Here is a 25,564-nt window from a genome sequence, read left to right as displayed (position 1 = left end):
AGACAATATAGGTAAATAATTATTTATGATCAAATATGAGACTCAGGCCCACACAGAAAAATAGGAAAAAAAGCATCTGGAAAATTGTTTTCTGCAAGGGAAAGCCCTGAAACCTCCGTGTGACCCATGCATAACTAAAGCTGAAAATGACCCCCAGCACCTGATCCGCCCTTTCATGTCTTAACCCACTCACCTATGAGCTACGGAGCAATAACGGGGACCCAACGGGAGGCCCCACCGGAGTCCCTGTCATTCACCTTAATTTACGCATGGGAGGAGATCTCCCACAGGCTAAGTAGGTTTCAATTAACATTCGCCTCTTTTAGCGGCTTTGCAAAAAAAAAAAAAACGCACTTCAAATGTTGACTTTGCTGTCAAAAACGCGCGAGGACAATGGGTGGACGCTGGGTTTAAAATAAGCAGGGCTGACGGGGGGTCTTTCACCTGCTAAGGAAGACGTGATTATCTGCAGGCAGAAGATTATTATCATGACTGAATGAATGAAGAGGAAACGTGAGTTTGTTTTTGACTGATTTTACATTTGTAATAAACCAGATAAGCTTTGAAGAGTGGCTCAATTACTCTACTGGATAATTATTTGAGTCCCAATGAATGTGCAGGCTTTATTAATAAATGAAGACTCCGCTGTTGATACACGGACCTTATAAATTCTTTCAGCAGTTTGAGCAACAGAATAACTTTAAAGATTAACTATTAGCAGCTAGTTAGAGTTAATGTTTGTTTGCTTTTGCCGACTTATTCCTCAAAGGAAGAAATCATCAGTCTTTACGCTGACGAACGTGACGATTTAGGAGTGTCATTGATCTGATTGAAATTGGATATTACAGAGAAAAAAAAGAAAAATAGAGAGGGCAAATGGAAAACAGAGTCATGATGCATACCTCGGCGCCTTCTTTAAAGGCGACACTGAATCTCCGTGTCCAATCCATTACCGGAGGATGAAATTCAAAGTCCGAAATCTCGCTTGATGAGAAATAAATGAGTTGCATCGCATGCTCTGCGTGGAGGACGTTCACAAACACATATCTGTCCAATCAATTAGTTTCCATTTCACGCTAAAGGTGTAGTAGTATGGTAATAATTCACAAAGATAGATGGGCTATTAAATCATTCTAAAACAACTGATATGATTAACAGTGAGATGGAATTTCAAAGTTATCTGATATGCCTGTTATATTATTATGACTTCATATCTTAGTGTTAGTTTAATAGAGCAGTGGTATGCGGTGACATATTATGCTTAAAATGAGGTGCTTTACATTTTAAGTAAAAGTAACAATACAACAATGATTAAAAATAATAATTTAAAAAAACTCCATAGTGTATTCAACATTTACTTCATTAAAAATCCTGTTAGAAGCAAACAGAGAACTATGAATAAAAGTTGCATATTTCTTATTATTTCCATTCTTTTAACAGCCTGTTATAACACATTTATTAATTTAACTAGATCCAATTCCTATAACTAACTTATTATACTTATAGGCCTAAATGTCATAACTATAGGCAATATCTGCAGTATAACATATAACAATGCACAGGCTATTGCATTTTAAACACATGTTTTAATAGAGCAAATATAGCCTAAGATCTTAAAGCAGAGCAGTAGACCTATTAAATATATCTAGTGGACAAATAAGTAGCCTACAATGTGATTTTTCTGGAATGTAGCCTATAGGATGTATAAAATTAGGGGGAAATATTTGGCAAATATTTAAGCATTAATGTACAGTATATAAGATAAGATAAGATAGAACTTTATTGAGAAGGAAATTATTGTGCCAGATAGCTCTAAAAATACAGTACAAAATTAGAGAAATACAAAAAAAACCTCAAATATAAGTGAAAATATAAAGTGTAATGAAAAAGGAAACAGTGGCCAAAAGAAAAACTATATTATGTTATCAACAAAAGTAGAAAAGAAGTAGGCTAATGGTGGCAGTTAAAATGGCAGTAGGCTATTGACAGTTATTACGCAGTAAGAACTTCTGTTGCACAAGATCATGAATTTAGTGCATGACATAGAGTGTAGCCTAACTGTAGGCCGTACACAATAATTAAAAAAAGATTATTTTGCTCCTGATACTGCAAATTGTACACTAAGTCAAGCATTGCACATGATTATACATTCTATAGCCTAAATATCAACATGAGTACACATGTTGACATTGCTATATCTATAATGCATAGGCCTATTGCATTTTGATCACGTTTTAATAGAGCAAATATAAGATATTAAACAGAAGAGTAGTTATTTAGTGGACGAATAAGAAGCCTACAGTGTTTTTTGGAGTGTAGCCTAGTGTATTATAGGATGTAGCCTATAAAATAATATGAAAATATTCTAGCAAAGCATTAATCTCAAGTACAGTATAGGCTACTCTTATTAAACTACACATAGGCGTTTATAACCTACCTTTGAACATGCTAAAATGTGTATACAGCTCACACTTGAACTGTTTTAAAGTCTATTTAAGTGTTTTATTGTGGCTAACAACAGTTTTAATGCTTGAATGAAAAAGTAGCTTTGTGTATGTCGAGATATTGTTTTGTCTTATGTCGACATTCAAAACAAGGAAAAACACTCGTACGGTATGTTAATAGAAATAAGCTAGGCTACATGTTTATTTTTCTGTGCTGTAGTGTTATTCTTCCTGTTGAGTGACAGCGTCCCGCTACGTCCCGCGAGAACAAAGCATGGAAACTTCCAGTGAAAAGGTCAAAAAGAATACAGTACTTCTACAGAGCTACATGTCTATTGAGAGGCATTGACATTCATTAGCCCAGCGTCCTTACAAAAACATGTCGTCTGATTCTGTTTGTTGTCATGGCTCATTTGTAAACACACTTTGCCTCAAACTATTTTCCAGTAATCAGTGAAACCGTAGCTGATTTACAAATACAGCGAAGCTAAGATACAATAGGCTTTAGTGTTAGTGCTGCTGCACCGGATTGACCAATCAGTTAACAGAGACTTGTTTACGTGGTGCTGAGAATATTAAGGAGAGGAAGTCAGTGTAGACTGTAATAATTAATAACTTATAGGCCGTGAAACTAGCTTTTTAAATAAAAGTAGCCTTTATATGCCCACAGTAACCTGTAATTACACGCTGATTGGTCAACACTGGTTTTATCTGTTCTGTTTGCTGATGAGGGAAAATCCTGTTGCTGAATGCCTTTATTTATATCAACTAAAAGGTAAGCCTTGTATGGACAAGTAAACGCATACAGGCCGTAATATTAACGAGACTTCGTCTTCATGCTCATAATGAAAAATATATTTACTTTTAATCAAGTTTTAACCACCAGAAGTTTACACAAACAGACCAACATGAGAAATGAAGCTGAAGGGAGGGATTAAAATAATAAGAGCATGTAGTATCATTTGTCTGCCAGTAGGGGGCATGTTTGATGCACAGCAGGGGAGGCAACATCTTAAAATAGAGACACTGACTCTGTATAAAGTGTGTAGCCTATACATTAATATGAATAATAAATATATGTAGGATATTACTGTAATAATTTACAATAAAGTAAAATCGTAGTGTAGTAACCTAAAGCACTTAAGGTCAATTTAGCTAGAGAGATCAAAACAAAACTTTATATTAGCTTTTTTTAAATCATTATTTTAGCATTAACCATAAATATCAAACATGGCGTCATTTTGGATCATATCAACATTGTCACCTGTCATAATATAAGATGCAGGATGAAGCCTTACCTCGCTAACATGCTACTCTATCAGCTGTTAGCTTAGCTGCACTGAGACAAAGAATGAAAGCAGCATGGTAGTCATGTTTCCTTTATTACTGAAATGTGTTTATGTATGTAAAACAGCACATAAGGAACATTTCTCTGTGCAAATACGTTTGGTACTTCAACAACAACCACAGATTCTCATAAAAACCAACATCTTCTAGGTCCTCTGAAATAAATACAATAAGCTTACATTAGTCGAAGGTAGACCCCATTACTTGTGTCAAATAAGAGGGTGAAAGTGCATCAACTGGGTGGGGAAAGGTCGAGCGGGATGATTGAAGCAAGCATGGGAATCAGATAGGGGGGGGTTAACATTTGTTTTGCTTTTTCCTCGTGCAGTGAGGTAGGGCAGGGGGCAATAAGTGCTTGAACCACTTTGGTGTCCAAATCGTCTCTGAATTGTGCACGAATGCTGACAGAAAAGCCAGGGAGCCAGAAGTGCAATTCACATGCTGCATGGACCATCAAATATTTGCCAGTATGAGGGTCTTGCACCACAAATATCACCTTTTTTTTTTGCCATATTCAAGAATCATAAATAAATAATTGTAGCAACAATTACACAACAAAGGATTTACCAGAGGTTCACGGTTAAATTCATGACAAGAAATAAGCTGTTTTGATCAAACTGTGTTGCCTGAAGCTGATCGCACAAACAAAGTCTCTTTAGTGTTTCTGTTTTTACACAGACCTGCAATCTATTCCTGAGGGAGAATCCCATATAAACCAAATTGTGTTCATTTTTAAATTTGGGGAATTGCATTGTGGTAGTGCAGGAAATAACACAAACATCCTCAACCCATTTAGATCTTTCTTGTATGCCTTCTTGCTATTCTGAGCCACACAGCTCATGGGAGCTCTTTCCAGAGGTAATTATGACTCCTGACAATCTCTGAGGAGCTGAAGAGACACCAAATATATCCTCTGATAAGTTGAAAGAGATACTTTAGATTCTCCCGTTTGGCTTTGAAGGAAGAAAAAGGAGTGAACTTGAACATGGCAGCAGCTGACGGTGGATAATAGCGTGGATCAGACCTGTTTAACACTCACTTTCAGTCTCAGGTATATATTTAAACCTGTCTTCAAAGCCTGATACAAAGACCCAAATCTTTCATAAGTTAAAAAAAGGTGGGAGGGAAGGCAGCTCCAGCTGATGGAAAACCCTGTTTTCAACTTCCGATGTGTGAGTGATGTGACAGAAAGAGGAAATCCCTGCCGACACCACAGCTGGATGCCGTGTGTGTGTGTCTGCAGGAGGCTCGTGCATGAGTTTTGCTCATGATAACAGTGAAGTTTTGCTTCGTTCAGCAACAAGGTGAGGCACACGATAAGGAAACATGTCACTTCTATTTAAAAACAAAAGAAAAACAGAAAGACCTTTGACCTTTCAGGAGCCTCACATGCACAATAGTAGCCAAACACAGGGTCAAAACCAAAAGCTATCTCCTCAAACCGCTTTGAAAAACCTGGAGAAGGTGCAGCTTTCATTGTGATGAAGGAAACAGTGCCACCCTGGAGGAGAAGTTAGAGCACAAGGATGGATAGAGCTCACCTTTCCAGAACCACTAAGCACTTCCCTGTGGACTATTTACAGTTTGGATTGTGGGTATGACTTCTTTGTAGCAGAATTACACTTCAGAGGCTTCTCATGGAAACAAAACGCCTCTTTAAAACCATCACCTGAAAATCAGAAGTGAACATTGCCAAATATCTGTACAATACATCAGTGCTTTGTTGAGATATAAGAGTGAATCATCACGGACCGGTATCATACAGTGAGTGGCAGAGTGGGATATGCATATTAATTAGAAGGGTAGTGTGGGGAGGGTATCGAACCCTGGAAATAAGCACTTCACATTCAGTCATCACACCAACCACAGCTCATACCAACGCCAGGTCCAAGTCTCAGACCAGTTCACTCATCAGGATACCCTGCCCAGTCAGCTGGGCCTACTGTGGATTCAAGTGCATCAGTTAAGGAAAAGATTATCAAGGATCATGTCGGCCTATTGCTCCAAACAACATGAAGGCCTTTGGGTGTTTGCTATACTGATAAAAGGCCATTTTGGACGAGATTTCTTTCTAGAAAAAGTAAAGGGAGCAGGAGTTTCAGGTGTCAGTATTATGTACATGATCACACACCCACAGTACAACATCTCCATCACTACAGCCAGCAGCCTGTCAGGCGTTTCTCCGGGAGTTACTGGTGGCGGAGGAGCGACCTGTCTCATGGTCCGGTCTGTATTTAAGCCAGCAGATGAGCCATGTGACGACCACCGAGAACATGGCCAGGATGCTGGCTACCGACAAGCAAATGGGTCCCGCCGGCGAGGGGGGGATGCTGTGACTGTGCACAAAGATCAGGCCCATGAACAGCAGCACCAGCATGGACAGGAAGGAGAAGATCACGCACACACAGCCGGTGGTCAGAGCCACTCTCTTGCAGCTCTGACAGCTGTCGTAGCGCACCGAGTCCTGGGAGAGGGTCGTGGCCGTGGACACGGTGGTGGACGGGGTCGCCTGGCTGGCGCTGGACGTCCCCGACGCCTCCTCCCGGCGGAGGGCGACGAGAGCTGGGTGCAACGGGGGAGGGTACGGCGGTAAAGCGTCCTGAGGCAGGGGGTCCGAGTCGATGTAGAGCGGAAAATCCTCCGTCACCTTGGTGTTGTTGGGCAGGTTTTGTATCCGATAATCCGGCACCGGAGTCCGATGGCGGCAGACGGGGCAACTGATGCGCCATGGCCGCTCCTCCCGGAGGTGCAGCGTGTTCAGGCACTCCTCACAAAACGTGTGCAGGCACTCGAGGATCTTCGGAGCCCGGCGGTCAAGGTCGAAATAATTGTAGCAGATTTTGCACTCGTACTCCTCGTAGGGGAACGCCGAGGAGGCCTCGCCGGGGGGTTCCGCTCCGTTTGATGCCAAATCTACCTCTGCCATGTCATCTTTCGCCATTCACATTCTCCGGTGAACACAAAGGGAGCTGGCGGACAGATGCTGATGACGGTGCACGTCTCTCCTCCTCTCCCTCCTCCTCTCCTCCGCGCTCATTGAAACGCCATCATCCCCGCAGACATGGTGGATGTGTTGTTATTATAATCCCCTCCGCGTCCGTTATGCAGAGCGGCGCGCGCGGCTGTCTGCTGCTCGGTCTAAACGGTCGGGATCCCGGTTAAATATTAAAAAGCGTCTCATTTGGGGCTCGGCTGTGTGGGAATAGGTGGTGATGTAATGGTGGTGACTCCGCTGCGCGAGCTCATCCGAACATCCCACAACCCCGAGAGAGAGAGAGAGAGAGAGACAGAGAGAGAGAGAGAGAGACAGAGAGAGAGAGAGAGAGAGCGGCTGTGTCGCCTTGCTGTCCCGTTAGAGATGCAGAGATAGTGTCTTGTTGTTGTTGTTTGTTTTGTTGCTCTGTGGGAGCAGCTATGACAGCCATGCTCGACCCCACTTACGTAGACCCTGCCAACCACAGGATGCGCTAATTTGGGCATCTGTGGGCGTCAATTCTTTGTTTCCCATGACAAAGAGCGGCTAAACTCACACAATGTCCTAAAAGTTGTAATCAAACAAAGACCTAGATTGTCTTACATTAAACAGCTGAATATATCCTCGCTTGGATAAAGGGAAGGGCCTCTAAAGTCCATTGCTTTAATAAATCAGCATGGTGCTGCAGAAAACCACACAAATATTTAATTATCTAAGCCTGCTGTATGTTGAATCTGTAAACAACATTAAAACACTTATCTTATTGCTGTGTTTAGGTTGTATGAAACATATTGTAACGTGTAAATCTCAGTAAAGTTCAAAGGGAAGTCTCAAGGGTGCAAGTGATCTTTTGAAAATGTCCACAGTATCTATTTCTGTTAAGTTCAAAAACAAAAACAGCTTGTTTTCAGAGATCTGCAATGGGCATAAAAAATGGGTCGCATGATGTCAAACATCTTAATTTGATCATTTGGAAAAACTTTTCTTTGAAGTGACTCACATAAAACACATTAGGCCTCACAGAATAGAAACTTGACCTTTAACGTCTGTCATTCACATAAAAGTGGTAAAAATGGGTGCTTGGGTTTTCAGATTACATACTATCCAAATTCCAGATTTCATGGTTAATATAGCATTAAATATCTTTTTCTCTAGCACAACAAGGACCTGAGCTGAGTGTTCCTGGGCTCCACTTTGAGGAGTACACTCTGAATGACGACTGGGGAGCTCCAAGTGGGACCACATGTAGTCTTTTAGGACTCATCCTTTAGATGTTGCTGTTTTTATCATTTCTTTAGCATCTATCAAGCAATAACTGCATGTTTTAATAAATCCTTGAACTCAGTCTGTCTTTGGTAAAAGTGTTGGTAACACTTTATATTCAGTTAATATGTTATAAGACCCTTATAAGTCCTTAAAAGATGCTTATTTACATTAAATATATGTTAATAAAACTATATAAATGCACAATAAAGGGTTTATTAACCTTAATAAGGCACTGTTCTGACTTTAGCTCCAGTAGCTGTGAAAAAGCATAACAGTGCATAGTAAAGTATGTATTAATCTTAATAAAGCAACTGTAAAGTTTAGTAGAGGCTTAACAAAGGCATAATAGTTAAGTGAGTAAGACTCAATGAATGAGTTTGTAATGCTATTATAAACAATTATAAGAAACTTATAAGGCTTTAATTGAAGCTCTTAAGCTTTCTATAAATTATTTACTTTTTTATAAGTGCTTATAAATGTCTCCTAATCCAACAATAAACATGATAATGATACCATTATTAACACTGAAGTCTTAACATTTATTTAATGTTAATAAGCATCTTATAAGGACTTATAGGTGTCTTATTACCTATTAACTAACACTTATTACAAGGACCTTAATATAAAGCGTTACCAAAGTGTTTTTGCTCCCTCATCATGGTCTGAGCTGCAGGCTCACCTTAAACTGGAGCAATTTATTAGCTCGTAAGACTTTAAAAACAGAAGTAAGGATCACCCGATTAGTGACTGCACCAAGCTTATTTCTAAATTCAGTTAGAATTTAGAAATTTTCTGCTTGTTTTTCTGTTGTTTCTTCTTCATTTGAAACTTTTAATGCTGCTGTCTTGGCCAGGACTCAGGATTTACAAGGGAGTCTTTGTATCTCAGTGGGATTATTTCCTAGTAAAAACAAAAAGTTTCATAAAAATAAATAAATAAAAATATTGCAGCCTTGTATTTTTCTTTAACCCTAACCCTAAAACATAGCCACACTGTCAGAAAACAACAAGCAAATTAACTTAAATGAATTGAAAAAATGCTTAAAGGAGAAGTTTGGTATTTTTAAACCTGGGCCCTTTTTGTGTAACCAGAGGATTTCTTTACGTATAGAGGACTTCCAGCGAGAATATATTTCAAAAGCCATGGCTGAATATTTAGCTGATTTCGACGATGAAGATGAGGCAGTGGAATTCGATGGCTGTCCCTATTTATTTGAGCTGAAGTATACGGACGAAGAGCTCATAGATGTTGAAGAGAGAACGAGGAGAGAGATAGAGAGAGAGTGGCAACAGGCAGAGGAGGATCTCTCCAAGTCTAGCTCACGTTTCCACCGTCCTGTTCAGGTGACACCTCACTACCCGCAAGATTTCAGAGCGAGACTTCTCCTTCAGCGAGACTTCCGTTTCTGGTTACACAAAAAGGATCTTACTCTTTAAAAAAAGGACGATCTTTGGAGGGATAATTTCCGTGATGTTGTCGGACACCTGGAGTTACAATCTGAGCCCGTCAGCGGCAAAAACGACATGCTTTGATCGGGCACAATTGCCCCAGGGAAATATGTTGCAGGAGAACATCTACTGGACCAATTCCAAAAGTTTCAACACCTGAATTTGTAAAAAATAGGTTTCAGGTTTAATAATTCCGAACTTCTCCTTTAAAGTAGAAAAATAGCATAATCTACGTTTTAAAAGCATGTATATACGAAGTCTCTCCCAACCTGCCCATGAATTTAAGCACATGGGTTTTGGTGGTTAACAGGAGAATACTGAATCAAAGAACTTTGGGATGAACAATATTTACAAGATACAAGACTTTTATAAAAGACCATCTACTGCAATAATCCTCCCTGAATGACCTGTGTACATAAAAGCAGCCGGCTCTCTCATGTAACTGAGTCCATATCAGCCACCTGCATTTTATGGCACTTTGGTATTTAGGTTCAGTTCCCAGCAATGAGGGCCTACACAGCCCAACCACAACCCTGCTATCATGCACACGCAATAAATCTTCCTTCCGTTTGCTGAACAATCCCAGTCCAAAGGTCGAACAAGCAAATCAAGACAGCCGGTTCAGCTCCCTCCTAGCCCCGCCCCTCTGCGCACACCTGTCGCGCACAGCAGCCGCACCTGCTCGGGCACATTTCACCTTCCTTCTCCTCTCCTGTTCAGAAACACAGCAGCCCCTGCTCCCGCTACACCTGTCGCGTCTCTCTCACCTGACATGCTGGAGCTGCTGGCTTACCTGCATGACCCGGAGCTCGTGGCCCGGTTCCAGAGACGATGCGGACTCTTCCTCGTCGAAGCCAAGAATCACAGCCGAGGAAGCACGCGCGCTCACAACGGAACCCCGGATCACAACGATAAAGCACGTGGGCAGGTGGAGGGAAGATGGGACCACCAGGATAGGAATTCAAATTACACACACAAGGAGAATGGATATGCTAATGTAAGTGTTTAACTGTAGCTACCTCAATATTCAAGTGCATTGAACGTATAAAGGTAATTTTGATCAATAATAACCAAAATGTTCACTTGAAGGAAGAAGCCTGTCTGCATTTGAAGTTTGACATGAGTTTAAAGGGAAAAAGAGACAAAGTTTTGGTAGAAGAACTCTGGTTACAACATTTTTCAGCACTGCGATTGAAGTCTTGAGAGGCTGTAAGACTTCAAACTGGTTAACCAAATTACAGAACTTGCTAAAATAAACATTTGCATCTATTTAGAGAGTATGCAAACCAAACTGCGACTTGCTTTTCTCGTTTGTCTGGGTGTCATCACCAGATCCTCATCTGCACAACGTCTCCCTTTTGTTAGACACACAGTTTATTTAGGCTGTTACAAAGTGAAGACGACCACAGACACTTTGATTCTGGCTTTAGAACCCTTGATATTGAAAATGAAGCTTTTTTGGGGTGGTGTTGAGCATGTACATAGTTTTTTTTAATCCATAAATTGCCATATTCATTACTTTGCTGTTAATAAAGCATTAATAGCAGCTATGGATTCCTTGGCCTTTATATTAGCACCAAAAAGCTATATGAAAGTCAAAGAGGGGGGCACTCCACCAATTACACCAATGAAGGCTCACTTGTGTGGAGTACGCCACAGAGTTTCGCCTTTGCACACTTGTGACATAAAACAGAAGTTTTGCAGTTAAATATCTAAAGAATCAATGAGTGCTGTTGGTGGTCTACATTTAGCCAATTAGCGCTAGCAATGCTGTTGTCAGGCTGTGTGTTGGATCCCTGCCAGAGTAATAACACCAGTGGCATGCACTGCAGATAAGAGACAGTAGTATCCTTGTTATGATCGCGTTTTAAAAGTATGTGTTGTGCATCTACACATCCTGGTTCTGTGAAGCCTGGATATGCTGGAGTACTAGATAGAAAGTATAATACATCGCACCATGTCAATGTTTCGTTGGTAACGAGCACAGTGACTGAGACGGTGAGAAATCAAGGCAGGACTGCACACTGATGATCAGAAGCCTGGAGACTTTTATTACCATGTAAACAGGGACATAAACAACCAGGTTTCTCAGAGATCCGTTTAAACATCTTATTCTGAATAAGATCAAAACCAGGTTTTTGAATGAGCATGTGAATGCATTCATAGACAGCAAACCTTCTCACTATTGGCCAATACTATGCTTTTACTGTATTACATAAATAATACCCACTGATGAAAGCCTTTGCATTTGCAGTATTACAGGCTGAGTGTCTGTGGCGACTTAGGCAGAAAAAATTCACAAGCAGCGCCCAGTCAGTGACACAGTTTCCATCAGCCAGCAGTGGTTGGTCTGCCAGAGAGGGTAGGCGGAGCTAGGCGGCTGCTTTTCCGCTCTCTGCACGTGTCACTAGTAAACAGTAATCTACTATGGCTGAACAAACAAAGAAAAGATGGATGATTACAGATACAACTTCAACTAGAAGTGAAAATCCAAAGAAAAAGAAACAAACTCGACGCTCAGATGAAGCAAACAGTCTGAAAAGGAAAGCGACCGTCAGCCAGGAAAATCAAGAGTTACAACCGGAGCCAACCGTGGACGTCACACATGTGACACTGTCTGGATATCCGGGAAGTGTGCTCCCGCAGTTACCGTTTATCGCCATAGGTGCCGCCAAAGAGAACGAAACTGCGATCTTGGAGATTATGACTTTTTAATCCAGAACACTTCAACACTACAATTATGAAGTAATGAAGGAGAAAAGTGACGCTGCCACCAGCAGCAAATCAGCCATTTGCTATACACAATGAATGGGGGCGAATTTTTAGCTGCATCAGTTCATGTTCGGTGGGAACGTACCGTTAGGCAGATATGTTACTAGTGATTGGTCAATGGTCAGACACAGGGGAAGTGGGTTACAGTGGACTAAAGATGGAAACTAGGTGTAACAAGTTGAGAATTCTGCCTGTTGTCAGGCATCAGGAACACTACTTGGCCTGTAGAAAACACTGGATAATGTCTCTTCAGGGGCTCTGCAAGGACTTTGCCCATTCTAGGAAAATAACACTGACGATGTCACAATGATGTCATTAGGGTTATCTTGGCTTTGGCTTGGAGATGTTAAAAGGCGACATTTAGGAGGCTCAGGGGTCTAATGAAAGATGCCAACCAGTTGCATTATGGGCAATGTTTTTGACCAGGGTCTTAGCAATATTGGAGTCTCCATTTGAAATAGTTTATGGTGAGTCCCTTACTCTGTGGAAACACAATACTAAAGTAATACATTTGACTTGCTGGCTGGTGTAAATGGTGAAATGTAAAGAAGCTTAAAGAAGGTCAAAGTGGGTCAGCCAACATCGGGTGTGACTGCAGTGTTTGCTGATGGATCTAATCTTTGATACAATTCCAGGAGCCGTTTGTTCCAGGAGATTGGTCCCATCATATTCACTGTTTTTCTGTGTTTATGACCTGCAGGGCTGTAGCAGGCCTCAGTACGAGGTGAGGAACTGGTTACTGCACTTCCTCTTCCTGGTCTCGGCAGGCCTGGGCCACGAGATCTTCTACATAACCTGTCTGCCCATCATACACTGGAGCCTGGACCCGTTCCTGTGCCGACGCCTCGTCAACATGTGGACCGTAAGTCACACCTAGAGAGAAAATGAGTATGTCAGTCAGACCACCTCAGCGTACACAAACGCACGTCTTCAGTCTGATGTCCGTCTGCTCCACAATGCCACCTCTCTTCTCTGCCCTTCGTCTCCCTCTCTTCACCTTTCAACCTCCTTTCATCCCCCTCCAGTGACTTGTCTCTGACACTGCCATGTCCATATATCCCCGGGCATGGGGGGCCACTGGGGCCAGCCTGACCGCGGCCCCTGACTTGGTGAGAGGCCACACATGAGGACACATCAGTAAGACTTGCTAGGATCTCTCCTTTAGATGCTTAATCTGACAGGATCCAGCAACCTGCCACCAGAGACCCCGAAACATGTCCAATGTGATCCCAGAAGCAGTGTATTTGATAGAGACAAACAGGCTGACACAGACAGCCACATACCCTGCAGATGTGTGTGTGTGTGTGTGTGTGTGTGTTGGGCAGTGTGTTTTTGTGCCCTTTGTGTCCCTGCCCCGAGCGCTTGGTGGGTGCCCTGTGTCTGAACTCCTCGTGTGGCCCCCCAGGGCAAGAGATACCATTCTTCTGGCATCCTGGCTGCACTAGGCCCCTGTGTGAACTCCCTTCAAACACACATAAACACCAACACACACACATGCTCGCACTAGACACCTCGCCCGCTAAACACACTCATTGCCCTCCCTCTAGTTAGATATTACCAGCTTCACTCTGTGTTCTCCTCCCCTCTAGTCCACCAGCAGAGTGTTTTATTGGTCTCATTAACGCCTTGAGCTTTCTCTCTCTTTGGACCGAACATTTGGCCTGTCAGCCCTCGGGGCGCTTCACCCCACACTTGTAACTTCTAACAGCACCCTGCCATTGTGCTGCTGGAGCTATCTAAGGTTCACAGAGGGCCGTGCACTCATTCTCCTCCGCCTCACACGCATAACTGGCGACTCACGCCAGCGACTGTGCACCCATGCGAATTAAGACTTGTGTGCATGAGAAAAGACAGTACAGGCCAAATCAATGACAGGCTCACACACACATTATACACACATGTCCCTTTGTGTCCTTAACTACATCCTGTTGGCTTCACTTTGAAGGGTGACTTTGGTTGACTTAGAAAACAACAACTGTCATTAACCATATGGTCATGAATTACTTACAGTGTTGTCTGGTATTAATGGAGCAGAGTTTTATGTAAATCAGGTGCTGTTTGGAATATAAAAAATCTCAAGATGTTCTCCAACATAATGACATACAGGTCCTGCACTATGATGTGGACCACTGAAGAATTAATGATAACAGATGATCGTTGCATCCAAAAACTCAAATTACTCCCACAAACTGTTTCAGCTGTATCGCCTTCGTCACTCCTGGATCAGGCCTCAGCGATGAAAGACGGGCACTAGAGAACATTCCCTCTGTGAAGGAATATGTAGGGTTATCCCATTCTGTCATCACCAAAAGGAAGCTGTGGTCCCTGCTGTTTGTACTGGGATATAACACCACAGCTCCTTATAAACAACGCGAGCTGCTGGTTGCCATTTATGTTTGTTTTGGTGAAAGAATGCACCACAATTGGTGCCACATCTCCTCTCATTAGCATGTTTGTTGTTTAGGTTTCAGCTGTTTCCTGACAGTCAAAGGCTAAAATATCTCTGCATGTTGTTTGAGTCTTTATGTGAGGTTTCTCCAGTCTTTGGAGCCTGAATCAGATTTGTCGCCAAACAAGTTTAAAGCCATGCTAACAGCTCCGTGAGGCAGAACGTAGGCACAGCATGGTGCTCTGTGTAAAATGCTAACATCAGCATGCTAGCTAATCACAATGACAATGCTTACATTTTGACTATGATAAAGGATATAATGTAGTCCTTACTATGTTACTATGTTGGCAGTAAACACAAACTAAAGCAAAGCCTGATGGGAGTTATTTCACCAGGTGTTTGGTTTAGAGCTTGACCAATTTTAGAGGGGAAACATTTTTTTGTTGGAATGAAAATAGACCTTTTATTTCCACCAATTTTCCACCAATATAACCATGCAAACATTCTCAGAATTTTGCCTCCTCGAACAGAAATCTTTATGAAAAGATATTCTACTTTGTAAACTTTGTGAACCACTTCCTGTGCAGACCACCTAAGCTCAGCTGTGATGTGCTGCTACATGTGCTGCAGACTGCACACAGAGTATTGTCAAAGTCTGAGCATGCTCTGATGGACAAACTATTTGATGACAGCATTTCAAAATCATCCTAATCTCTATTTACAGATTCTACATAGAAATGTAGAATCTGTAGGCAGGGACGTGGATTTTAGGAATGTTAAGTGTTCTGGTTTCTGTTTGTACTATGCTTTTAGTCCGAGTAATATTGACCAATCGCGTATCAGCAGGCTGCGGCGTATGCAGGAAAAACTGGTTGTGTGTCTGTGTGGAGAGCAAAAGCAACAACGATTTAGCTTCTTAGTAATCTCTATAAATACTACTTGAGATAAATTCCCTTGACGCTGTGTCACGAAAGCCGTTCAGTGTTCAGATTTCTCGACTTCCTCAAATGCATCAGAAAAGATCAATCCGACCTCCGTTCAACAAACGAGCATTTTAAAAGTTTGTCTCCTCTTGAGGACAGACCTGACAAAGCTTCATTTTGACTTTTTACTCATCTGCATCATGATGTTGTTATTTCAGCAAACTTTAGACCCGTTAATTAAAGTCAATCACAAGAAAATCTCTTGGCTGGAAGTCGTTTATCACTGTATGTTAAAGTTGAGCTGAAACAGCATTTCGAGAGTATCTAGCTTCCGTATCGTGACGTATTTACGAGTGAAACAGGACGTGCAGGCGGGACATATCATTAGAGGGATTTGATTTGATCGTTGAGAAGTGGGCGTAGACAGACGTTCTCCACAGTGCAATAGCTAGCTAACTGACCGAGCGGTCTTGGTGCTCTGCGGCTAAATGTTGCAGATTGATTGGTTGAAATTGTTTTGTGCTAACTTACGTAAGCATGCGTGAAATTTAGTTTTACTGGAAGAAAAAATTATCGGATTTTGATATGAGAAATGGATTTTCTGTATTTTTTTTGGCCTATATTGTCAAATAGATGCACAATATTACCGGGGATGTGATCTAAAAGGATTAAAATTGACGTTTTTCATTTCACCTCAACTTTAAGCGCTAACTGCTGGCTAAACCGGACACGCCCGGCATGTTCACCGTTGTCCCCAGAGGCTACATCGTCATCAGACTATAGCCGATGGGATCCGAGATTGAAATCACCCAAATTATTTTCTCAAATGTACGATCTGTAAGATGACTTTTCATATCGGTGCGGCCGATATCGGCTCCATGATATCGGCACTCAGATATATCGATCAGGCTCTATTTTGGTCATAAACAAAAGTATTGGACAAGATCAAATTTGACCTGATTGTCATTGTGAGCAAATTAGCATCCTGCAATTAGCGTTAAGTAGCTTTGTTGTATTATGTGTTAAACATAACAGAACATAAAATCCTTAACAGTTTGCTGTAAATGAGGTTGTTTTAGTACAAACTGAGGAGTGAGTGCTCTCACTGAAACATTAACTGTACCAAACTCTGGAAAAGCAATATTCTAAAAGTTTTATCTTTTACACAATTTGTAAAAGAAAACAGGAGAACTGTACTCCAATTGACAAGCTAGGAAAGGCTGAGCACCACTTTGAAGCTGGACCCAGAATAAATGTAGCTGCTTTTTTCAGTGAAGTGCAGGAACCACGCTGAGGGGATTTGGCATTTTGGCTCATATTAAAAAGGAACTGCAAAAAATACTTCTTGGTTTCATAGAGCAGGTCGTAGCATGACTCCCATTGTACAAATCAAGCTCTATTATGTGCTGCTCAGCTTCTAGCTGCTTTGCTACGTAAGAGTGTTGTTTATTATCACCAGTGTTTTTGTTTTTAGCATAAATTAATTTTCCAGTACAAAACAAACATCTTGTGTGTTTTCTCCACACACACACACACACTGCCTCTGATGCACATGTTGACAGATCAAAGTCCAAAGCTGCACTCGCCTCGATCAATACACGTATTCACGAGAAAACACAGTCTAGCACATCTATCCAACTGTGTGTGCGTGTGTCTTGACCTGACTTTAACTCTCCCTTAATGACACCAGACCTTCCTTTGATGCGACTCGTACAAAGACACCAATGACACGCTGGCTTTACTGGAGCCAGCTGAATATGATGTTAGTGTTGATGGCGAGTGCAGGGGGCGAGGTGAGGGTATCATATCATGCAAGCACTTGAACTGGTCGGCAGATTCATTGTGCGAGGGCAGAGGGAGAAAGCAGTGGATGGTGTGCATACAGAATGGCTTGTTGTATGAATACACGGTCGTAGTGAATGGATGGGGCCAGACATGCTAAATGGGTTTACCATTGTTTGTCGTCTGTTTATTGTCCACTTCATGGTACCAATTATTCTGTCTGGGTGTGTGTGTGTGTGTGTGTGTGTTGGTACAGTGTGTCATTATAAGCTTTACATTTAGACACAACCAGAGAATGAGAACGATGGAAAAGAGAAATTTAGCCTCTGGAAAGAACAAGACATTATCGGTTCTCAACCTACATTGGCCTAAAGTATGTTGACACCACTTACATGCTTTTGTCTACTTTTTATATAAGGTGATTAGGTGCCTTAGTTCTAGGTAAGAGAGTACAGAGCTTGACACTGGTGGCAGTTAGCATACCGTAGCATAAACACTGAAGGCAGGTGGAAACTGTTAGCCTGACTGCACCCCAAGCTAAAAAAGGAACTTATAAGGCTCATCTATGAACCATAGACTGTATAAAAAGATGGACAACATGACAGCTGCCTGAAAGTGGAGCCAAACCCTCTCTGTCGCCCCCTGCTGACTGGCTGCAGTATAGCTCTTAAAGCCCGCCTCCTCCATGTTAACTATAAAATCAAAATACACTCCAAACACATTTTTCTCCAACATGGTTTCTGTCATTATAGTTAGTTCTTATCATGCTGATTTATGTCCAAGTGTTCATTTTTCTGACAAGTTTATCTATAATTAGTAATTTGATGCTATAAAAAGGGGGTGTGACCTCATGATTGACAGCTCTGTTGACAAATACGGCTCCTACAGCTGATCTGATTAGCAGAGTAGAGGAGGAACGGCGAGAGGAGAGGTAACTAAAACAATCACTACAGTCACTGATGTTTTCATATCTGTGACCGTCTGCTTCGGACCAACACAAGAAGCTGTTCTGCTGTTAATACGCCGACATGTGGGATCCTTGCTGCGAAACTCTGGCTCCAAATGATGCCACCAGTGCAAGATGGCGGCGCCTATCATGGGGGGGATTTTTGGCTTCAATTTCGTACAATGAGAGCAGATGGAGATGCATCGTCCATCTCTACATACAGTCATTGGTCTAAATACCCACAAAACTAAGGACATTCCCATCAGCCCTGTCTGAACCACGCCTGCGGTTGGATAGTTGTTTTAGCTTAGAGTGGTGTCCAACTGAGCGAAAAACTCCCGCAGTATGTAAGTAGCAGCCAAAATAATAAGGGCAGTTTGAATTCCAAGGAAAGGAGCCTCAATGCTGCCTTTTGTTGTCTCCTCTAGCATAGGAATCACAATCCACTAAGAAGGGAAAGGACATAACAATGTCCCATAATTCCTTGTGGCAGAATTAAAGCAGCTGTCACGAAAACAAACAACAAACAGCATTGAACCTTTCATGGCGTAAAGGTTAATTCTGTTCAAAGTTCAAACCTCACCCTCTGATATTAAGTGACTTTGGAGGTAGTATTTCACTTTTAGTAACAATGCAAATGTTAGCATGCTGATGTTAGCATGTAGCTCAAAGCATCTGTTTGCCAAACTACAGCCTCACATCTCGTTTGTGTGCAGATGAATCAAACAAGATGCAATGTAATAATGAGCCTTAGATATGCTGCTGGGTGTATTTCTCTGAGAGCCCGGGGCTAACTGTTCTCATTCTCATCATCTCATCCTCTTTCATTTTCTCTCCCTCTCTATCTGCATGAATATCTGTGACTACAAATTGCCGCACTAACAGCGGGTCAGAAGACGTACTGTTATATCTCACTTGCCATGGTAACAAGCATCTCCTGATTACAGTGTCAGCAGAGACGGTAATAACAACCTCTCCATCCTCTCCCTTAAACACACACATTAGTGTCCTACTCGCTCTGTGCGCCCTGCCTGCCTGCTCCTCGCTAAGACAGCCATTCATTAAATATACAAGGCAGAGCTTTAAATAAACCTGGAGCTGGAGCAGGCTGCCCCTCTTAGGCCCACTGGGGATCTCATGAAAGAGAATAGGCAGCACATTTGGCAAGACACACATACCTTTATACCACCACACACACACCTTGCACCGAGTGTATCATTGTGTCAAGAGCCCTCTGTCTGACCCAGCTGAAGACGCTGCCTCAGCACACGCTCCCTCCTTCAATTCCCAGTGTCTTACAATAGATTTTGTCTCTGTGCGACTGCAGCATCTGCACTTTATACCAGGGCTGGTCCTCACTACTGTACAGAGTTTTCCTTCTTTTTTTTATAAAAAAGGGTGATTATTTATTCATTTATATGAGGGTGTGTGGCTGGTTTCAGAGTGTAGCATAGTCAGGATTTTACTTCCTCTGCTTATTATTTGATTTTCTTCTTCTTCCCTCTCTCACTTCTGCTTTTGTGGCCAGCACACTGCAGTAATCACTGCAGTTGATCATGGAGATATATTCCTGTCAGGTATAGATAGGCCAAGACTGTATGAAGCCAACAATACTATTTATTATTATAATAAGGCGTTAAAATGTTTCACTAAAAAGAAGCTAACCACAACAGAAAGCTTTGTTTTTCATGTAAATGTTTGTGAAATCTGACAAAAAATAAAATTTCCTTAAAACAATAGATAACATTCAAAATAATATCCATCTGGATATAATTAGGATAGCTAGCATCTCCCAACTGTCACCCAAGGCTGTCATGCCCCTAATTACGCAAAACCTTATGCTTCGAAATAAGTTTGTTACAGTTGTAATCTCGAAGATCTTAGTTTCGTTCTCTTTGGCGGCACCTGTGGCGATAAACGGTAATTGCAGGAGCACACTTCCCAGATATACAGACAGTGTTGCATGTGTGACGTCCACGGTTGGCTCCGGTTGTAACGCTTGATTTTCCTGGCTGACGGTCGCTTTCCTTTTCAGACTGTTTGCTTCATCTGAGCGTCGAGTTTGTTTCTTCTTCTTTGGATTTTCACTTCTTGTTGAAGTTGTATCTGTAGTCATCCATCTTTTCTTTGTTTGTTCAGCCATAGTAGATTACTGTTTACTCGCAACACTTGCAGAGAGCGGAAAAGCAGCCGCTTAGCCCCGCCAACCCTCTCTGGTAGACCAACCACTGCTGGCTGATGGAAAACGCGTCACTAACTGGGCGCTGCTTGTGATTTTTTTCTGCGAAAGTCGCCACAGACACCCAGTCTGTAATTCTGCACATGCAAAGGCTTTCATCAGTGGGCCATAGGCTCAGTCACAATTGTGTTACTTCATTCTGCGACTTAACAGACATTTATTTACATGACAATCTTCGAGATTATTACTTTAATTAACATTTCAACCCTGTAACAGCTGTCATGAATAAAGAAATGAGCAAAAAAGACCAAAACCGTTTTTTGTACCAGGCTGCTCAACATTTAATTTAGCCTTAAAGTTGGGCAGTTTATTATGGGGTCTAATTGGGATTGACTCATTTTAGAGCTAGCCTCAAGTGGCCACTCCAGGAACTGCAGTTTTTGGCACTTCCAACTAGGCTCAACTTTTTTAGCACTGAAGGTTGCATATTGGTTGGAGAACGGTGGGACCCTGATTTTAAGAGACACTAAGAGAATCGTCTGTCCTCTCTCTCAGGTGGTTATGTACGTGGGCCAGGTGATGAAAGACCTACTGAAGCTGCCTCGTCCTCTCTCACCGCCCGTGGTCAAGCTGGAGACACGAGTCGATGCAGAGTACGGGCTGCCCTCCACCCACGCCATGGCTGCCACCGCCATCTCCTTCACACTTTTACTAAGTGCTCCCTCTAGGTTACAGGTGAGCCTCACTGGTACAGTTAGCCAGTTTTCTAGAGAACATACGCACAAATATAATATTGCTTGTAAAATGTGAAATGAATTATGTACATATCTGTGAAATGCTTTTAACAGCATCTTACAGTCCTCAGTAAATTTAGCTGGTTCAGGTCCAAAACAGGTAAGAGCAGGAGTCCAGTCATCAACTAAGAGTCAGTTTATAACTAACACTAAACCAAGACAAGGATTGCCCTCCTTATACAGCCACCTCATGTGACCAGTGTCCCATAACACAGGTCTTGTAAAGACATCGAAGTGAGTTCCTTCTGCTGAAGAAGACATTAAGGTACAGCTTAAAGCTCAGGAAAGTTTATAAGTGGATCACTAAAGGTGGGGTATTATGCTAATTTCAAGCTTCATATTTCACTCTGTGGTACCTGTGGAGTAGCTTAGCATAATTTACAGTTAAAAAAAGTCATTTTTCTCACACTGCTGCTCTGTGCAGGCCCTCATACAGCCTCTGCCTCAAACGAGACTCAGTCAGCGCTGTCCCTTTAAGAAACCCCGCCCCTACAAGCCCACTTTCTTCTCATTGGCCAGCTCTCTGGTGCAGCATGCAGAAAAAACTGTGTGAAACCTGGCGTTCACAGCAGCCTGCAGATTGAGCTGGGGATTACTCCAACATACTTTTACCTACAGACGTGAAACTTCACCCACGTTTAGTCTGGACATCCAACATTGTGACATGATATAAAATGTGAAACAGCATAATACCTCCTCTTTAAGGTTAGAATAATTCTCACACTAGTGTTTTGTCTTTTTGAATGGCGCTACATTCACCGTGCAAAGAGGATGAAGCCTTAAAGAACATTCATATTATTTGTGGAAAAACACTGATCCCAGATATTTAGCGACCAATACTGGTGTGGTATCGGTATTTTAACACCTCTACTATCTGTCAACCTTAGCCCGACACTTTTTTCAAGACACTTGCAAATTTTCTCTGACTTTCAAAATCTAAAAAAATTATCCCCTCTGACTGATAAGCATCTCTTCTGTGAGTTAAATAAAATGCCATTATTGTCCCAGGATATCTGTCATAATTTAGCTCAGACATGCCAAAGGTAGATCAAATAGCATCAAAGAAAACTAAAGAAACGGCTCCAACAAGCAACAACATCGGCCTCGTATTAAAGATTCACCATGTTTGCACTGCTCAGTAGTGTGAAAAATGATACTACTGCCATTTCTGACCGCAAGTGATGTTCTTAAACCTCATTAACACTCGGAAGCTAAGCTAAGTGGACTGCTAAGGTATCTCATCAGCAGTCATATTAAATTACTATTGAATTCTATGGATTCCCTTAAAGACTCGCGAGGCACCAGTTAAGTTGGTTTATCCAAATCAGAGTGCTTTATTCAATACAAATTGAGGCACTGGGAGCCAGTGGACGGCGGCTAGTCCACCAGTATCTGAGTGGGATGAAGGGAGGGGCCCCGCTGTCCATCACAGAGTCCTGACTGAGCTGTTGGACAATGGGCAGGGAGGGGCGGAGCCAGCAGTCACCATCAGTCACCATCAGCCACACCCGTCGAGCTGCTGTTTGGTCTTCTGATGGACTCGACTGAGTCAATGACTGTCAGTCAACGTCTCCACCTCCCTCCCTCCCTCCTCCTGACTCCTCTCCTCTTTATCTCTGCCACTCTGCTGCCAAGTCAATAAAACACTCAGTGGCTCAATCATAAGCTGTCTTAATCAGGCACTGTGTTTTAAAGAAGAGCGGATGGAGTGCTCAAAACGCCAGTTAGTAGTTTACGGCCTCCATGCCTGTCAGCTGTCGGATTAAATCTTGCAGCAGCGTTCTCAAGGTCAGAGGAATCATCTTAACAACCCCGAGACACTTCATGTACAGTAAGGAGCTCAACTGCCTGACATTCCTCAAGGATTCCCCTGAAAGAAAAGAGCGTGCATAGCTTTAGATGAGTGGCCGGCTGTTACAGAGGCTCCTGAATAGCCACAAGGCCCCGGGGCAACTCGGCCAGTTCCCGGAGCAGGTCGGAGGTCGCGACAGTCAATCACAGAGTGACCCCCTCCTGTCCCCGGCATCCTTTGTGGCCATTCAAAAAAAACCCTCTCTTCATGAACTACCACTGAATAGGCTTCCAGCTGCAAAAGACAGGAAAAGACACAGGAAAAAAGGCAAGAGAGGAGGAGGAGGGGGCACAGGAGGGGAGGGTGGAGGAGGTGAATGAATACACAAGGCCTCTCTTCTCACTGTTATTGAAATGGAGGGGGGAACAAAACCTGCCGCCGTAGGTAAAGGAGGGAGGAGAAGGAGGATGGAGAGACAGTAAGGGAACAAAAGGAGCAGTGACTTGATGGCAGGCGGTACGTCAACCCAGCAAAAAGAGAGAGGGGTTACACGTCGCCGTAAAGAGGATTGACGAACGGATGAACTGATCGCAAACTAACGGGAAAAAAGGAAGGTCGAAGAAGCACCAAACGACAACCGTTCTTGTGTTTTCATGGAGGAATGTGAGGAATGTGGGGCATGTGACGCACAAAATTCAGCTTTCATAGATTTCATCTTTTATCAGCGCGATCAGGGAGCCGTGTGTGTCACTATGTGTCTTTTGTATCTACAGATCTGTGATGCTTTGGGTGTTTGTGTTTCAGTTCCAGTTTGAGGTCGGTCTGCTGATCGCTGTGACGCTGTCGTCTTTGGTGTGTCTGAGCCGCCTCTACACTGGCATGCACTCAGTTTTGGTGAGCTAGTCCCTTCCCACGCACACACACACACACACACACACACACACACACACACACACACACACACACACACACACACACACACACACACACACACACACACACACACACACACACACACCTACTTCAGCATTAAACATTCAAGCTTTACGCTGGATTCATAATTCATGTCAGTGTCTGATTAAACTGTCTGGCTGAGGCTTTGATCCAAGACTCTTAATGCAGCATTCACTTCCTGTTGCCTCATTTGTGAATCTTGATGCCAAATTCTGAATCATTTGTTAATAACACATGTTTCTGAGCCGCCTTAACTGAAACAATGCTTTTTATGAGTCATATTATTTTCCTAAACACGGCTACAAGTGATGGCAGTTCAACATTTTGGAAAAAGATCAATACCACGTTCGTATCTGTCCATTAAATGTACAGGCTAAAGCTAGTTAGCTCAGCAGAAAGACTGGAAACAGGAGAAACAGTCATTGCGGAGTAGCGAGACAGCTGGAGGAAGCACGAGGAAGAGGCGATGTGCGTTGCTACAACAGAGCCCAGGTTTATTTCCTTGTCACAGCAAAAGCTAACTGAGGTTGAGGTGTTCCTGGAGCGCTTAGAAGTAGCTTTATCACAATAACTCCCTCTTCCCGCCTCCAGAACTACTACTCAGCCCATTAGCCACTACGGTGGACACATCCCTCGATAAATTACTGCAAAACAGCAAACATAAACAGGAAGTTATACTTAGTGTACAATATTCAATTATATGTATTGCTTTAAGCTTTCCTTCTAATATATTACATTTTTTCTGATTTCAGGATGTGATCTGTGGCGCTCTAATTTCATTCACCATCTTGTTCCTCACCTACCCATACTGGGAAAGCGTCGACCACTTCCAGCTCACCAGCCCCATCTCCCCCTTCATGGCGTTCTTACTGCCCCTCTTCCTCAGCTACACATACCCAGAGCTGGGCCATTACAGCACCACACGGGGGGACACCACCACCATTCTGGGAGCCGGGGCCGGAAGCTCCATAGGATGCTGGGTGAACGTGCAGCTGGGACAGACTTTTGAGCCCCAGGGGGAGTTACCTGTACCCCTACCCACACTGACGGCAAATTCGCTGGCATTTGGTTTTGCGCGCTTCCTCGTGGGAGTTGTCGCACTAGTGGGAACTCGGCAGGTAGTGAAAACATTGAGCCTGCGGGTGTTGTACTCGTGGTACGGCGTGCCAAAAAGTGACAGCAATGCCAGGAGGAGGAGAGAGATTGAAGTGCCGTCCAAGTTTGTTACATACTTATCTGTTGGAGTTGTCAATTCTATATTGGTCAATAGAGTTTTCCTTGTACTGGGGCTAATATGACCTATAAACAATTATAACATGATGTACAGTATAATGATCTGAACTTGCAACAACCTCATATTTATTTCAACGTGTATCAAACACCCCCACCTTTTTTTTAACATGTTAACTGACTTTTACACGGAGCTTCTGCTTGCAATGTTTTTGTAACTGAGCTGGTGAAAGCAAATAAAAGATTTCGCTCAAATACAAAGTTTTATGACTTATTTTCCAGCTTGAAATGTGTACTCAAAGCTGTAATCCTCCTTGTGTATTG

The 25,564-nt window shown here is 42.6% G+C and overlaps 2 protein-coding genes across 2 annotated transcripts; one reads left to right on the top strand and one right to left on the bottom strand.

The window, feature by feature from the left end:
* Positions 1-3,816: 3,816 nt before the first annotated feature.
* LOC138604651 (RING finger protein 228) lies at positions 3,817-7,041 on the bottom strand. The gene has a single exon (XM_069676608.1). The coding sequence runs from the start codon at positions 6,730-6,732 to the stop codon at positions 5,962-5,964; it is 771 nt and encodes a 256-aa protein (XP_069532709.1). The 5' UTR covers positions 6,733-7,041; the 3' UTR covers positions 3,817-5,961.
* A 3,160-nt stretch (positions 7,042-10,201) lies between these two features.
* On the top strand, positions 10,202-25,484 carry sgpp2 (sphingosine-1-phosphate phosphatase 2). The gene is made up of 5 exons (XM_069676678.1): positions 10,202-10,476; positions 12,952-13,113; positions 21,026-21,205; positions 23,861-23,950; positions 24,763-25,484. Exons 1-5 carry the CDS (start codon positions 10,252-10,254, stop codon positions 25,306-25,308), a joined length of 1,203 nt encoding a protein of 400 aa, XP_069532779.1. The 5' UTR covers positions 10,202-10,251; the 3' UTR covers positions 25,309-25,484.
* Positions 25,485-25,564: the final 80 nt, after the last annotated feature.

The sequence above is a fragment of the Semicossyphus pulcher genome, unplaced genomic scaffold (genome assembly GCF_022749685.1).
Source record: "Semicossyphus pulcher isolate SPU_LCO1_2020_fin unplaced genomic scaffold, fSemPul1.0.p SCAF_26, whole genome shotgun sequence".
Lineage (NCBI taxonomy): Eukaryota > Metazoa > Chordata > Actinopteri > Labriformes > Labridae > Semicossyphus > Semicossyphus pulcher.
Note: the sequence above shows the minus strand (reverse complement) of the source record. Positions and strands in the feature narration are given on the sequence as shown.